This window comes from Argentina anserina, chromosome 6 (assembly GCF_933775445.1).
Source record: "Argentina anserina chromosome 6, drPotAnse1.1, whole genome shotgun sequence".
NCBI lineage: Eukaryota > Viridiplantae > Streptophyta > Magnoliopsida > Rosales > Rosaceae > Argentina > Argentina anserina.
This window is the reverse complement of record NC_065877.1, coordinates 27,242,748-27,255,736: the sequence shown is the minus strand read 5'-3', so window position 1 is coordinate 27,255,736 and position 12,989 is coordinate 27,242,748. Positions and strand designations below refer to the sequence as shown.

Genomic DNA, 12,989 nt, shown 5'->3' with positions numbered 1-12,989 from the left:
ACAGTGTCACATTGTGTTCTAGGTACACAGAATAATTACTCCAGCTAAAATTTTTTTTTTCAAAGATTGGCCGGTTTGATCATGGATTCGATTCACGTCAACCATACCTCCATGTAGCCTATAAAACCCAGTTCTTGTACAAACGAACGAAAGAAACTTGTTCTCATCTATCAAAGCACACACACCGTGGGGTTCTCCGCCCGTCGGACTATATCGGACCAATTCCATATGGTGATCTCTCCCAGGAGTCCCAACTTTGCCCATCAATCTTCATGGGCACTCAAATCTCGTCGACTACGCCCTGATCGACTTTCACAACAGCAGCAACAACAACTGGCTTTTGATACGGAGGCTGAGCCTCAGCAGGCTAAAGCTCACCACACTAGTCTGTATGAAAATCTCTCATCTGTGTTGTTCCTCGTTCTGATTGTCAAATACCTGTTCAAGTTGATAACTTCTATCCTCAAGGGCTGTCGCGCCGTCGCTATAGCTCAGCCGCGGCCACCAATCCACCATGTTGTTGTCAACCTCCCACACAACCCGCAGAATGATCTTCCCGCCATGCAGCAGGCTCCTCCTCATCCCCATAATGTCCACTTCAATCTCGTTTTCGAAGAACACATCGCCATAGCTGCTGCGGATCTCTAGACAAACGTACTCACCAGCTAGGTAGGTACGGTATGCATGGAATACTCTTGGATTGCATGCTGGGTTTTCTCTCTCTTACTATATTGTGTACGTTTCACCATCTATATTTGGTTCGTGTCTGTTGCCACCGCTAGCTGGCTTCGTTTTGTTGTAAATTTTGGATACAATATTATCTACATAATTTGTGGAAATGGGACAAGTGAACATTATGATTTTATGTATAAACACACCACGTTTTATCTGAAATGATTAATTCATTTTCGTATCGATTTGTTAATGATATTATATCGGAGTTTTCGTATATAATATGTACTATTTTCCGAGTGTGTGGGTCCTACCTGTGAATATTCGGAACGTGCGAGTATACGACGTCGTTGTGGGTCCATTCTTGTCTAAAACAAAGGGAGATATCGTCGCCTTTCTCCTAAACGCGTCCATGTGCGATCGCCCTCTCTCGCTCTCGCTTATCTCCGGTTCCTCGATCTCATCAGGTTTAATCTTCCTTCAATTTCTCCACTAATTTCCCCGATCTGTATATTTCCTCTCTGTAACTCTTCTCTGTCGTTCGATATTTGTCGATTTTTTAGTTCAATTTTGATTGTTGGATTGGGTTCTTTGTTAGGGATTGGTGAACTTTTCGTTGAATTTGTGCCAAAACCCTAAAAAAGATTGAGACTTGGGTGGTAAATTGCTGCTGGGCTTTGCTCAAATTGAATAAAACGAGTCTGTGCTTTTATAGTGAATTAAAAATGTGAACTTTTAAGGGAATTGTTTTTCTATTTGGGTGGTTTAGACTTGTGTTAAATTATTACTGAGGCCACTCAGCTCAGATTGCTTGGTGGGTAAAGTAATTGTGATTGGGAATTAGTTTCTTTTTGGAAAATGGTCGTGTTAGGATTCTGAATTGATACCTAAGCATGGTCATGTAATGTTACGAGATGAATGATGTAGTAGGTACTACTACATTTTTCTTTTGATGAGTTAGGGAGTATGGAAGATGAGGTAAATTTTTCAAAAGAGACTAACTTTGGTATCGCTTTGTTTGGTGGGAATAAAAACATCGTGCTCAGTGTAATTGATAGTGGTTGACTGGTTGTACTCTATATGCGTCGAATCGAGTCTTGATATGTTTTTCGTGTTTGTATTTTTCAGAGAACTGGTAATATCATTTGGGACCAAAGAAGTTAAGCACTGACTAGGGGCTTCATTCGCTGCTTTTAAGATTTTGTTGGGAGATGGCGGAGAAATCATGTGTCAAGCGCTTACAGTGGGAATATAGAGCACTGTGTAAGGTGTGACTTCTTTTACTACTGAATCCTTTTGTTTGTCTGGTATAGACTAATAGATGTCTATGGTATTTACATCTCTCGAGTACTTCATGGTCACTCTAATATCAGCTAGTGCTTCTGTTATTATTTGGTTCTGTTAGATCAACTGTAGTAACATTAACTTAATGGATAATAAACATTTGGTTTTTGTTTTAGCTTGTCTCTGGATCGTCTGATGGACTTTTGCTAGCCATTGATAATTCTAGTGTCTTTGAGATAATTGTTTAGTATGGAGTTGGTGGCCTAGAACTTTGTTACATCTAGGTCTTCAGGATGGTGCTAATTGTGTTATCTGCGGATGTGCAGGAACCTGTTTCTCATGTTGTGGCCCGTCCCTCCCCAAATGACATTCTTGAGTGGTGTAAGTTAATTGGCAGCTGGCTTCCTTAAATGTTGAATAGTCTTTGGAATGTTAATCTATCAGTTACAACCACGTTTCTCTGAAAGAAGAGTTTTTCTATTACTCTTTGTATAATTTACAGAGTCTAGGTGTTTTGCTATTCTTACATCTGCCGAGTATAGAATAACTTACACGTGAACATGATTTTAGTTTGGGTGTTTGCTTAATAAAAAACGGGATTTTGGCAGCCAAGTTTTCTCTTTTAATGCAGATGGTTGGCCGTTCTGTAATCTGACAATGCTTGGTCATTTTATAGTTTAACTTTGATTTCTACAATCAATTATTTGAGATTTGTATTTCTTAATGTTTGCATAGTATGGGGATGAATACGTGGGATATGGGGTTTCCTTTTTAATGTTTTTGGGAGTTCAAAAGATATATCTTCGTCGCTGTAGTAGTAAGAGGCAAGAAAGTAGAATCTGTTTCTTTGGCTCTGTACGGCAAATAACATGAACTGGGTTTTCTAGTTAAAAACTATTCATTTTATGCTAGTTTAGTATCATGATATGGGGTTTGGGAATTATTTAATACTGATAGCATTCCTACTTAATCTGGCTTTTGTATATTGGGACCCTACTCATTATCCTTGCCTGTATATTATTTCTGAATTTCCATGCGGACAGTTGTGTATTTTTTTCTGGTATGTCCTTTTGTTGGGAACTCTTATTTATTTTTCATTATGTCCAATGCTTCAGACTACGTTTTAGAGGAAGAAGGAACACCTTTTGCAGGTTTGTTAGCACTTTCCTCGTCCTCTATCTGATGTGATATTGGGTGGCATCGGTTTCCGTGTCCCTGTGATTGTTGTTATTATATTCTTATGTTGGGGGCATCATTTTAGATTTCTCGAGAGAAATACCCTTAGGCCAAAATGTTATAGATAGTTGATCATGTTTATTCTATTTGATATCAAGCTTAAATATTATGAAAATTTGTTCTACTTATTATAGGTGGATATTATTATGGAAAGATCAAGTTTCCTCCAGAGTATCCCTATAAACCACCGGGAATCAGGTATCTACTTTTGACCAGATTTCTCGTGCAAAATTATATTCTGTTTCTGTTTTTTTTTAATATGCAATTGTCTTCTCTGTTAATGTATACTGTGGATTTCAATTATGTGTTTGTTCCTTTTTGTAGCATGACTACTCCAAATGGATGATTCATGACTCAGAAGAAAATCTGTTTGTCTACGAGTGATTGTAAGTTCTATAGAGTTGGTTTTATAGAGATCTGTTATTTTAGCTTTACATGCTCTCTAATAAGAAATATGTCAACGTAATTTCCTGTGCAGTTCATCCTGAAAGTTGGAATCCAATGTGGTCAGTATCAAGGTTAGACCTGTTTGGACTTGAGAGGAACTCCCTCTATGTGCTTTTTCTTAATTAGCAAGTTGCATCATTTGTCAAATTACTGTGCTCCACTAACATCTGTTCTTTATAAATGCAGCATACTTACAGGACTTCTTTCATTCATGGTGAGCTTATTGTTGCCCTTTGAACTCTATTATGTTTTCTGTTGTTGTTTCTCTCTGCTGGAATTTGCACGTAATCACGCTTTTGGAAAATTACACATCTTGATTTTTTATTCGTTGTTGACATGATCTAAGTAATTAGTAATATAATAGTGGTTGTACTATTTATGTCTCTTCTCTAGGTCTTAGTAGTGAGGAACTTGCTCGTTATTTTATCTAAAATATTATTATTTCTATTCTTTTGAATCTTCTTATATAGACTTTATTGTTTCAATGGTTTGGAAATGCCACGTCCGTGATCTTTGAGGCTCATGTTTCAACTTATTTGCATTTGTGCAGATGGATAATAGTCCTACAACTGGAAGCGTGAACACTACTGTAGCTGAGAAGCAACGTTTGGCAAAGACTTCTCTTGCTTTTAATGCCAAGAAGAGCACTGGGACCAGATACAGTTTATTCTTATCTTTTATTACTTCCATAATTTAGGCTGCCCAAAGGGCTAATAGAAAACATACTGAAATAGGCAATATTTCTTCCTTTACCTACTATTATATGACTTGTATTTATCTTGCAAATGCCAGAATCTTTACATACCTGTTTAAAAGTTGCTCGACATATTTTAGTGGTAGATATTAGTCATCAATTTAGATTGATCGTACCACTAATGTGTTCCAATTTTCTGGCAAACCAGTGTCACATCTCGCAAGATATTTCGGGAGTATGTTGAGAAGTATAACCAGCAGCTTTCTGAGCAGCTTAGAGTGTGTTTGGTATAGTTGGGCTTATAAAAAAAGTCGGTTTATGCTGATTTCTGAAAATAAGTGGCTGATAAATAAAGTTGCAGACTGTTTGGTAAACTGGCTTATATAAGTAGCTGTTAGTGACAGAAGTAATGACAAAGCGTTAGGTAAAATCAAACTAGCTTATGCTTTTAATTTGTCAAATGACCAATTTAGACATGTAAGATAATTTTTAGTTAATTTTAGTTTAAAACAATGCCTAAAAATATATGACATATTAATATTGGATAATTTTAAAATTATCTTAAACCAATATACTCTGATATTGATAATTTGGTTTTGATTAGGATCATGTCAATACATAAATACTCAATCACGTGCATTTATCAAACTTTGAGCAATCATGTCTCTTAATATATCAATTTCTTGTGCGCCATGATGATTTTGTTCATCATCATCATCATCATCTTCCTCATCTCCACTACCTTCCCTTTCTTCGCCTCTGACAAAATGTCTATCACGATGTGCATATCTTCAGATATAATTATGAAGTGTCATAGTAGTGATGACAATCTTCACTTGTTTCTCGAATGAATATCTTTGCATGTCTTTTAAAATCTTCCATTTTTTTTTCCAAACTTCAAATGAGCGTTCTATAACTCCTCTAAGTGAAGAGTGTGCTTGGTTAAATAGTTCTCTTTTATTTCTTGGTTCTCGGCCACGATATTGTTGAAAGTGTTGTGGTGGCCACAGCAAGAAGGTGACAATCATGGAAAGCCTTCATCAAGTAGTTTCATACCTTTTATTATGTAAGGCCTAAATTAATACTACAGATGCAGGCATCAGGGTAAATTGCTGATGAGATAGCAAAAGGAAGTGACATGAAATACAGTCACATGATGTGTCAGTTACTAGCTAATGTGGGTAAGTAAAAGTAAATTGGAATAGTTGTTGATATAAGAGCAACTCCAGTAGAAGTTTACTACCTCTAGTAAACTTTAGTAAAAGTTTTACTACCCCCAGTAAATTTTATTTTTTTGCATCTAAGTTGATTTTTCTCCGTTTTAAGGTGTTATGGTCTTTAGAAATACTGTTTTTCAAGTTTAATACTCTCAGTAGAAGTTTACTACCTCTAGTAAACTTTAGTAAAATTTTTACTACCCCCAGTAAACTTTATTTTTTTTGCATCTAAGTTGATTTTTCTTCGTTTTAAGGTGTGTTATAGCCTTTAGAAATACTGTTTTTCAAGTTTAATACCCCCAGTAGAAGTTTACTACCTCTAGTAAACTTTAGTAAATTTTTACTACCCCAGTAAACTTTATTTTTTTGCATCTAAATTGATTTTTCTCCGTTTTAAGGTGTATTATGGCCTTTAGAAATACTGTTTTTCAATTTTAATACCCCCAGTAGAAGTTTACTAGAGGTAGTAAACTTTAGTAAATTTATACTACCCCCAGTAAACATTATATATACTTGTTGGTATCAAAGGTACAAAGTAGTTGTAGCTAGGCATATTGAATATAACTATGCAGGTTAGTTTTTAGATGAGTTATCAGAGTTATTAATCATATTTCTTAAAACTAGCAAAAGCTATTAGAGGACAATATGTAACATAGTAGCAATATAAAACATACGGTAGCAAAGATAATATCTAAGGAAATAGCAAGCTTTTAGTATTCTGAGGCCTCAATTGTCAAACAAAGGACATGCATGACTGAATCTAATACTGTATGTCATATGTCTTGCCAGTTGATAGATCTACTCATGCATGATGTTCCAAAAGCAGGATCTATTAGTTGGCTCTCATATGTTTGGCATATAGAAATCATCTTAAGCTCATGGACTTCAGGAGATAAACAACCAAGAAACTTGTTATTGTCAAGTAAGCTGTAATAACAATGAGAATACCAGCTTAGTAAAAGTCATTAAAATAAACTCTTGAGTTCAAAGAGTTCCAAAAGAAGTACATACAGGGTAGTGAGGGACATATTGTTGCTGAAATCAGATGGAAATGATCCACTAAAGTTATTAAATCCCAAGTCCAAAACCTCCAGCTCCATCAAAAATCCAATCTCTTCAGGAATTTCGCCAGAAAAAGAATTATTTCGCAAAATACTGCAGTAAAGAAGCACCACTTCAAATCGAGAGTAATGAATTACAGCAAAAGTTTTCGAAAAAAGATTGAAAGGAAGCAACGAAATGCACTGTAGAACTTAGAACCAATTATAGTCTTACATAGATTTTATGTAAGCCAGCTTTCCTAGTTCAGGAGCCAATGTTCCTCCAAGACAAAGATCTTTCAAATTCCTGCAAATTGATCAAATTTGACATTAGGCTCAAATAAAAAAACGCTGAAACTCCGCAGAGCTCTAAATCAATATGATCAATATCCCAGCATAAAGCCCTCCCATGAATGCAGGTATGTCATTATAAATTGCCATTCATTCACAAATCATTACAAGTTCTTGAATTCTAGATCACTTTTGAGCTTCAAGCTGAAAAGGGTGAGTAGTTAATTTTATGACATGATATCCATAATAAACCCCACCACAGATGAATCTAGAAATACTTAATATACAAACCCAACATATCAACAAAACCCATTGTCTTAATTCCCATAGAAAACATAAACTGATTCAACATCTATTTCCTTCAATCTCAGAAAACAAGAAGCAGAAACACAAAAAATGGAGAAGCAAAGACTCACAAGCTGATGACTATCCCATCTAATGAGCACTCAACCCCAAACCAAGAACAAGGACCGCCATCATCTTCTCCACCATTCCAATTCCTCAAAACTCCATAAAGGTCTCTAATCACTCTCTCCCTAAACCTCAACAAAGCCAAACCTGCACCAAAAACCCATTTCAGCAAAAACCCCAAACATGATCAGGTAAACAATGCAGAACAACTGTTACAAACCTTCACTGTTGAGACACCAACATAAGCTTAGATTATACTGAAATAGTAGCAACACGAACACAACTGCCACCACAACCCGATGAAATTCCCACCGTCGAGTCACTCATTGTATTCGATCAAAGCTTAGTAAGAACATGCTGAGTTAAGGTCGAACAGACGAAGACGAAGAAGAATTTGGATCAGGTAATTATTGAAATAGACAAGGGGTACCCAAAGGTATTTTGAAAATTTCATTTAATTTCGCTACAGTTCTCTCCGTGTTTTCTAGGCTTCTGCTTTTAAAAACTGGGGGGAACCAACTTCTAAAAGCCGGGGAAAAAAGGTAAGGCCTTTGAAAGCCCGAAAGAAGAAGCCACTTTACCAAACACTTTAAGGGGCTTAACTTATAATCACCAGAACCAAGAAGCTCTACCAAACACAGCCTTAATCAAGAGCTCCCCGACATTTCCATTCCAAAACTTTCCTCTTCTCTAACATCACTTCAAGGAATCCTCAAATTTTCCTCTATATATATATATATATATATATTCTATGTTCTTCACGATGAGTCTGTCAATTCTCCGGTACCCAACTTATCCGTCGATGACTTCGCCCAATCTCTTGAACAAGTACTCGATTCCAATTCCGACGTGGCAAGTGTACATAGCCCAAAAAAAGGTGCAAGGTGCAAGGTGGAGGTGAATAGTAATGGGCTGTGCGAACATCCTGCTGGGACTTATCATGATATGTGCGTGACTTGTGGGAAAACGTTTCATCAGTTCGAGTTAAAGGAGTTGAGGATGAACATGGTTGGTGAAGAAAACGCAAACTAAAGACTAGGGAGCTGCTTCTGAAACACAAGAAGCTACATTTGGTTCTTGACCTGGACCACACATTGCTCCATACTATTTTGGTACAAAGTTTGGGGTTGGTGACCAAGTTGAGGCCATTTGTTCGGACGTTTTTGAAGGAGGCTGCTCAGATGTTTGAGCTCTCTGTTTACACAATGGGGGATCGGCATTACGCGCAGCGTATAGTTAAGGTGCTGGATCCTAACAACGTCTACTTTGGTGACAGAGTTGTGTCCAGAGATGATAGCACTAGGGAATTTCAGAAGAGTTTGGATGTCGTGTGCGCTGAAGAGAGTGTTGTTGTGGTGCTTGATGATATGCCGGGAGTGTGGATAAAGCGGGATCAGGCAAATGTGATACAAATGAAGAAGTATTTGTTTTTCAGGAACAGTGTCGACGACTCTAATGGCTTCAAGTATTGCATGTCTCATTCGGAGTTGAAGACTGATGATAGAGATGAACATACTCGAGAAACTTATCTAGCAAGTGTTCTTCAGCTCCTGAAGAAAATCCATGGCATGTTCTTTGATGATCAAGTAGCCCAGGGGGAGAATCTAGTCGATAGAGATGTCAGGGAAGTGTTGAAAGTGTTAGGAGTCTGAGTTCAGGAAGGGCGTAAAAATTAAGTACAGAACTTTAAATATATCAACTGACTCTTAGTGACTTTTGGAACAAGAAAAACAGAGAAATTGATAAGATTTGGATGCAAAATCCAACAAACAACTCCATAAGATTGATCTCACATATGTAAGCAATTTCAAGCACTGAAAATTGGTGGCTGAAGATGACGATGAAGACATGGACAAAGATGACGAGAAATAATTGGACAATGAGGACAACCGGCGAGGAGGAAGAAGGAAAAGAAAAGAAAGACAAATCATAAATTTTAATTATTAATTATGTATTTGGTTAATTTATTGTGGAAAGTTTTCCAGAAACTGTTGTATGAAATATTCATTATTATTTATTAATGAAGTTCTACTTTCTGTCAGGCTAATTGAAAACAAAGCAAATGACATTTATGTTACCAATTCTGTATTTTTGGATTCTTGGTTTTGCATGATATACAGTATATTGATCCACAGAATGTAGTAGGATGGTTATTATCTATCACAAACTTGCCCAATTCTAATGATGCTGGTAAGATCATCTAATCAAGGTTGTATATCAATTGTGACTTTGTCACTAGCATTTGTGAATAGCCTCACCCTAAAAGAAAGGCTCCAGAATGTGGACTTTCAATTCAGATAATGGGATAATTGTACTTTTTTCAATACCATAGAATGATCATAACTCCACAAGACATAATAATCAGTTGGATAAATAGGCTCGAATAAAGAAGTCAAGTGAAATGCATGTTCTACTATTTCAGCAAGGAAGGCTGTGGAAGTAGGTGTTGCTGGGATTGTTGTCTCGAATCATGGAATGCGAGAACTAGGATACACTCCTGCCCCTATTTCTGTCCTAAAAGAAGGTGACTTGTTTGAACACTAATTTGGGCCACTTTTGAAGTAACAAGGAAACAGGATTCTTAAGGTTTAGTTAGAAGTCAGAACTTACTTCAGAGGTTAAGAACATGTGCAAGACTTAATTAAGAGTCCAATCTTCGACCGGTGGGGTGTAAACCGGCCCGCGATCTTTTCCCTTTCTTCTTGAATTCTTTTACAGTGCAAATTAAATCACTCGGCCTGAGTCACACATGGCACTAAAATTATTCTAGGCTTATTATGACTCTTTCTGTCAATTTCATCATACGAAGCCAAACTTGGCGTTTGGTATCTGTCTTCTTCTTCCTCAGTCCCCACAATCTGATGCAATACTATTGGGGAAGTAACAACTTTCCCAGAAAAGGACAACCATAGTAGTAGATAAGAAACGCTGTAGTAGTGTAGTTCTTAGTACTAATACTCTTTGTTTTTTTTTGTTATATATTTCCAGTTTTCATTGCTTTCTGTTAAAGGATAATGATGTACTTATCCGAACATAGTTTGATCATGTCAAAATCAGTTTAGTCAACTTGTTTAGTCTTTGACTATAGTGATAAGGTTATAGACTAGGCTGCATGGAATCAGAAGCGGGGATATGGAAGTGAAGCGTTATTTTTCAAAATTTCTTGGAAGCGAGGACGTTTCGGAAGCGTGGAATAAAATAATATATAATTAAAGATATTAACCTGTATATATAATATTACAAAAACAAAAAAATAACAAATTCAAAGTCATTATCCGATTTATAGCAAATTCAATGTTATTGTTACACAACCAAATAAACTCAATAAAAAAAAGACAATACTACTTAATAAGTATAATTTGGAATTTATCCCAAAGCCACCTTCTCCAAGTTTCTTGTTGACTGAAAAGTTATCGGTGGCAGTGAGTACTGTGGACAAACTAAATATTGGTAGCTCTATGTCTTCGTTATGTCTGTCATAGTTCTGATTTGTCGTTCCATTGTTTCCAATTTTCTCTACCAATATGAAAGAATAAATATTTATGCAATTATTCTGAATCAAACTAAAGTTAAAGCCAATACATGTCAAGTAATTACATATATATATATATATACATTTATCACATTCTCTTTAATTGATAAAAAGTGGTGACTGTTAACTTTTGAATTTTATGTGATAATAGATCACGCTCAGAATACTACTTTGCAGATACACCTAATTGAATAATAAATACTGATATAGCAACATGGATCAAGAGCATACAACTTGTATCAGCACAATCCAGATACAAGTTGTATGCCGTGGAACTACCTGTTGTAACATGGACAATTTCCATCTGCTGTGACGGAGGATTATCTCCAGCCAACCTTCGTCTGATTTGGCAAATGTAAATCAAATAGTTATTCTCCATAAGAATCTCTATGAATATGAATACAACAAACAAAATCATTCAACCTAACTTCCGGTAACTAGGGAAAGTATTCAGCCATATGGAAAATTCAGAAGCTTTTCATGACACAATGAAATCAAAGTTACTTATATACAAGAAATGGAAGTTGGAATCTAATAGCTGAACACCACTTAATCACGCCTTCGCTAATTGAGCAATCACCAAATTGATGAAGGCCCTCTATAATTTTGAGATCGTATCAAAAGGTACTGCATTATAAGCAGAAACATAGCTGAAAGTCTAGTTGAGGGGATATGAAGAAGACATGGCAGCCAACAGTCTCAGCAACTAGTGATCATATGAGAAAGTATTATAGCTTTGCGTACTCTGATTAGTATAAAGTATGTCATACAGCGTGAAATTCTTCAGTTCTACATTTGTTCACTTATTCTCTTTTCCTTTTCTTCTAAGGTAATATATTCTTGTTCTGTTACTCAATTTTTACCATCTTAAAGGAAGCAATGTGGTAAATGCACATTAACGCAACAATAGTAAATAACGGAGTTATGATCAGCATTTGTGTTCATCGAATATATGATTGAAAGTGTATGCAATGCATCTAGGAATGCTCCAAGTATAGCTTGTAAGGGGATCATGATATTAGAAAAGAAAAGAAAAATCAGGATGTCCTTTGGAGCTGGCATACCTCAGTTGGTTTCCAACTTGAACCTCTGTTGATGATCTGGAGAGAGTAATAAAGCAGTTAATAATTCACCAACAACTATAAAGTGGAAGGTCTACGCAATTTGGCACAGTAATGACTTTAATCTTACTTGATCGTTTATTGAAAAACTTACTGTGATGGTTGTCCACTGCCAGATGCACTTGATGAAGTTGACCAGGGAGGAGGTTCAGTCACAGTTTTTGAAGGACTCTTAACAGGGTTTTCTCTTGCTGTATTGGTGGAATATATTTGTTTCCTGTTCTCATGGGTCTTACTATTCTGCAGGGAAAACAAACCTTCAAAACTTAAAGGACGCCCACAATATTATTGAACCCAAGAAACACTTTGTGCTGAACAAGTTCACATAATAAAAGTCAAGCTAGCACTAACCTGTGTTCTAGGGGTTAAAACATCCTGAAGCTCCTTCGTAGCCCCCATAAGTCTACTTTTCAAGTCATCACAAACTGTCGTCGAGTGAACAACGTTATCCTGAGAGTAATTCCCATCAGCTATCTCCATGTTCTGGATAGTATTCAAATTGAATTAAAACCATGGAAAAGAAGAGAGGGATGAATTGGAGTTACACTAAGCGAGGCGTGAGATCTTCTGAGTGGTTTCGTTGATGCCCGACTGGATCCGGGAGGCCTTCTTGTTGAATTCGGATCCGGAAGAGGTTGGGACGGGAGATCTAGACGGTGAATGAGCATTCTGAGATGGACGGACGGGTGTGGATCCTCCGGTTTTGTTGAAGGTGTCGGAGAGTGATCGGAACTCGGAGGTCCGATCACGGTTGATGGAGGCCATTAAACACGAGTGGTACGACATCAGAGCCTCAGACGCGAAGTGGAGGAGGGGAGTTTATATTAGTTGTTAGGAATCGATTAAAGGCGGATGCGGCATGCTGGGAAAGACCGGTGGTATTCTGGGGAGGCAAATTGCCCACGCTTCCTTCCAGCCTATTTGACGCTTCCAATTTGGAAGCTCGCGCTTCCATATCTCTTCCAAACCACCTTTTTCTCGGAATCGCGCTTCCGACCGCTTCCGACTGCTTCCGGCGCGCTTCTGCTTCTGAAGCGCAACTGC

General features: G+C 37.0%; 1 protein-coding gene and 1 pseudogene across 1 annotated transcript; one reads left to right on the top strand and one right to left on the bottom strand.

Annotated features, from left to right (window-relative positions):
- The first annotated feature begins 1,352 nt into the window (after positions 1 to 1,352).
- LOC126798887 (probable ubiquitin-conjugating enzyme E2 33) lies at positions 1,353 to 4,541 on the top strand. Its single transcript, XM_050525967.1, is given in 8 exon segments — positions 1,353 to 1,940; positions 2,283 to 2,337; positions 3,072 to 3,107; positions 3,327 to 3,390; positions 3,517 to 3,578; positions 3,671 to 3,710; positions 3,826 to 3,853; positions 4,190 to 4,541. Coding segments are annotated over 8 exon segments (489 nt in total). The 5' UTR covers positions 1,353 to 1,883; the 3' UTR covers positions 4,337 to 4,541.
- Positions 4,542 to 6,323: 1,782 nt separating this feature from the next.
- Positions 6,324 to 12,944, bottom strand: LOC126797190 (syntaxin-31-like; annotated as a pseudogene).
- Positions 12,945 to 12,989: the final 45 nt, after the last annotated feature.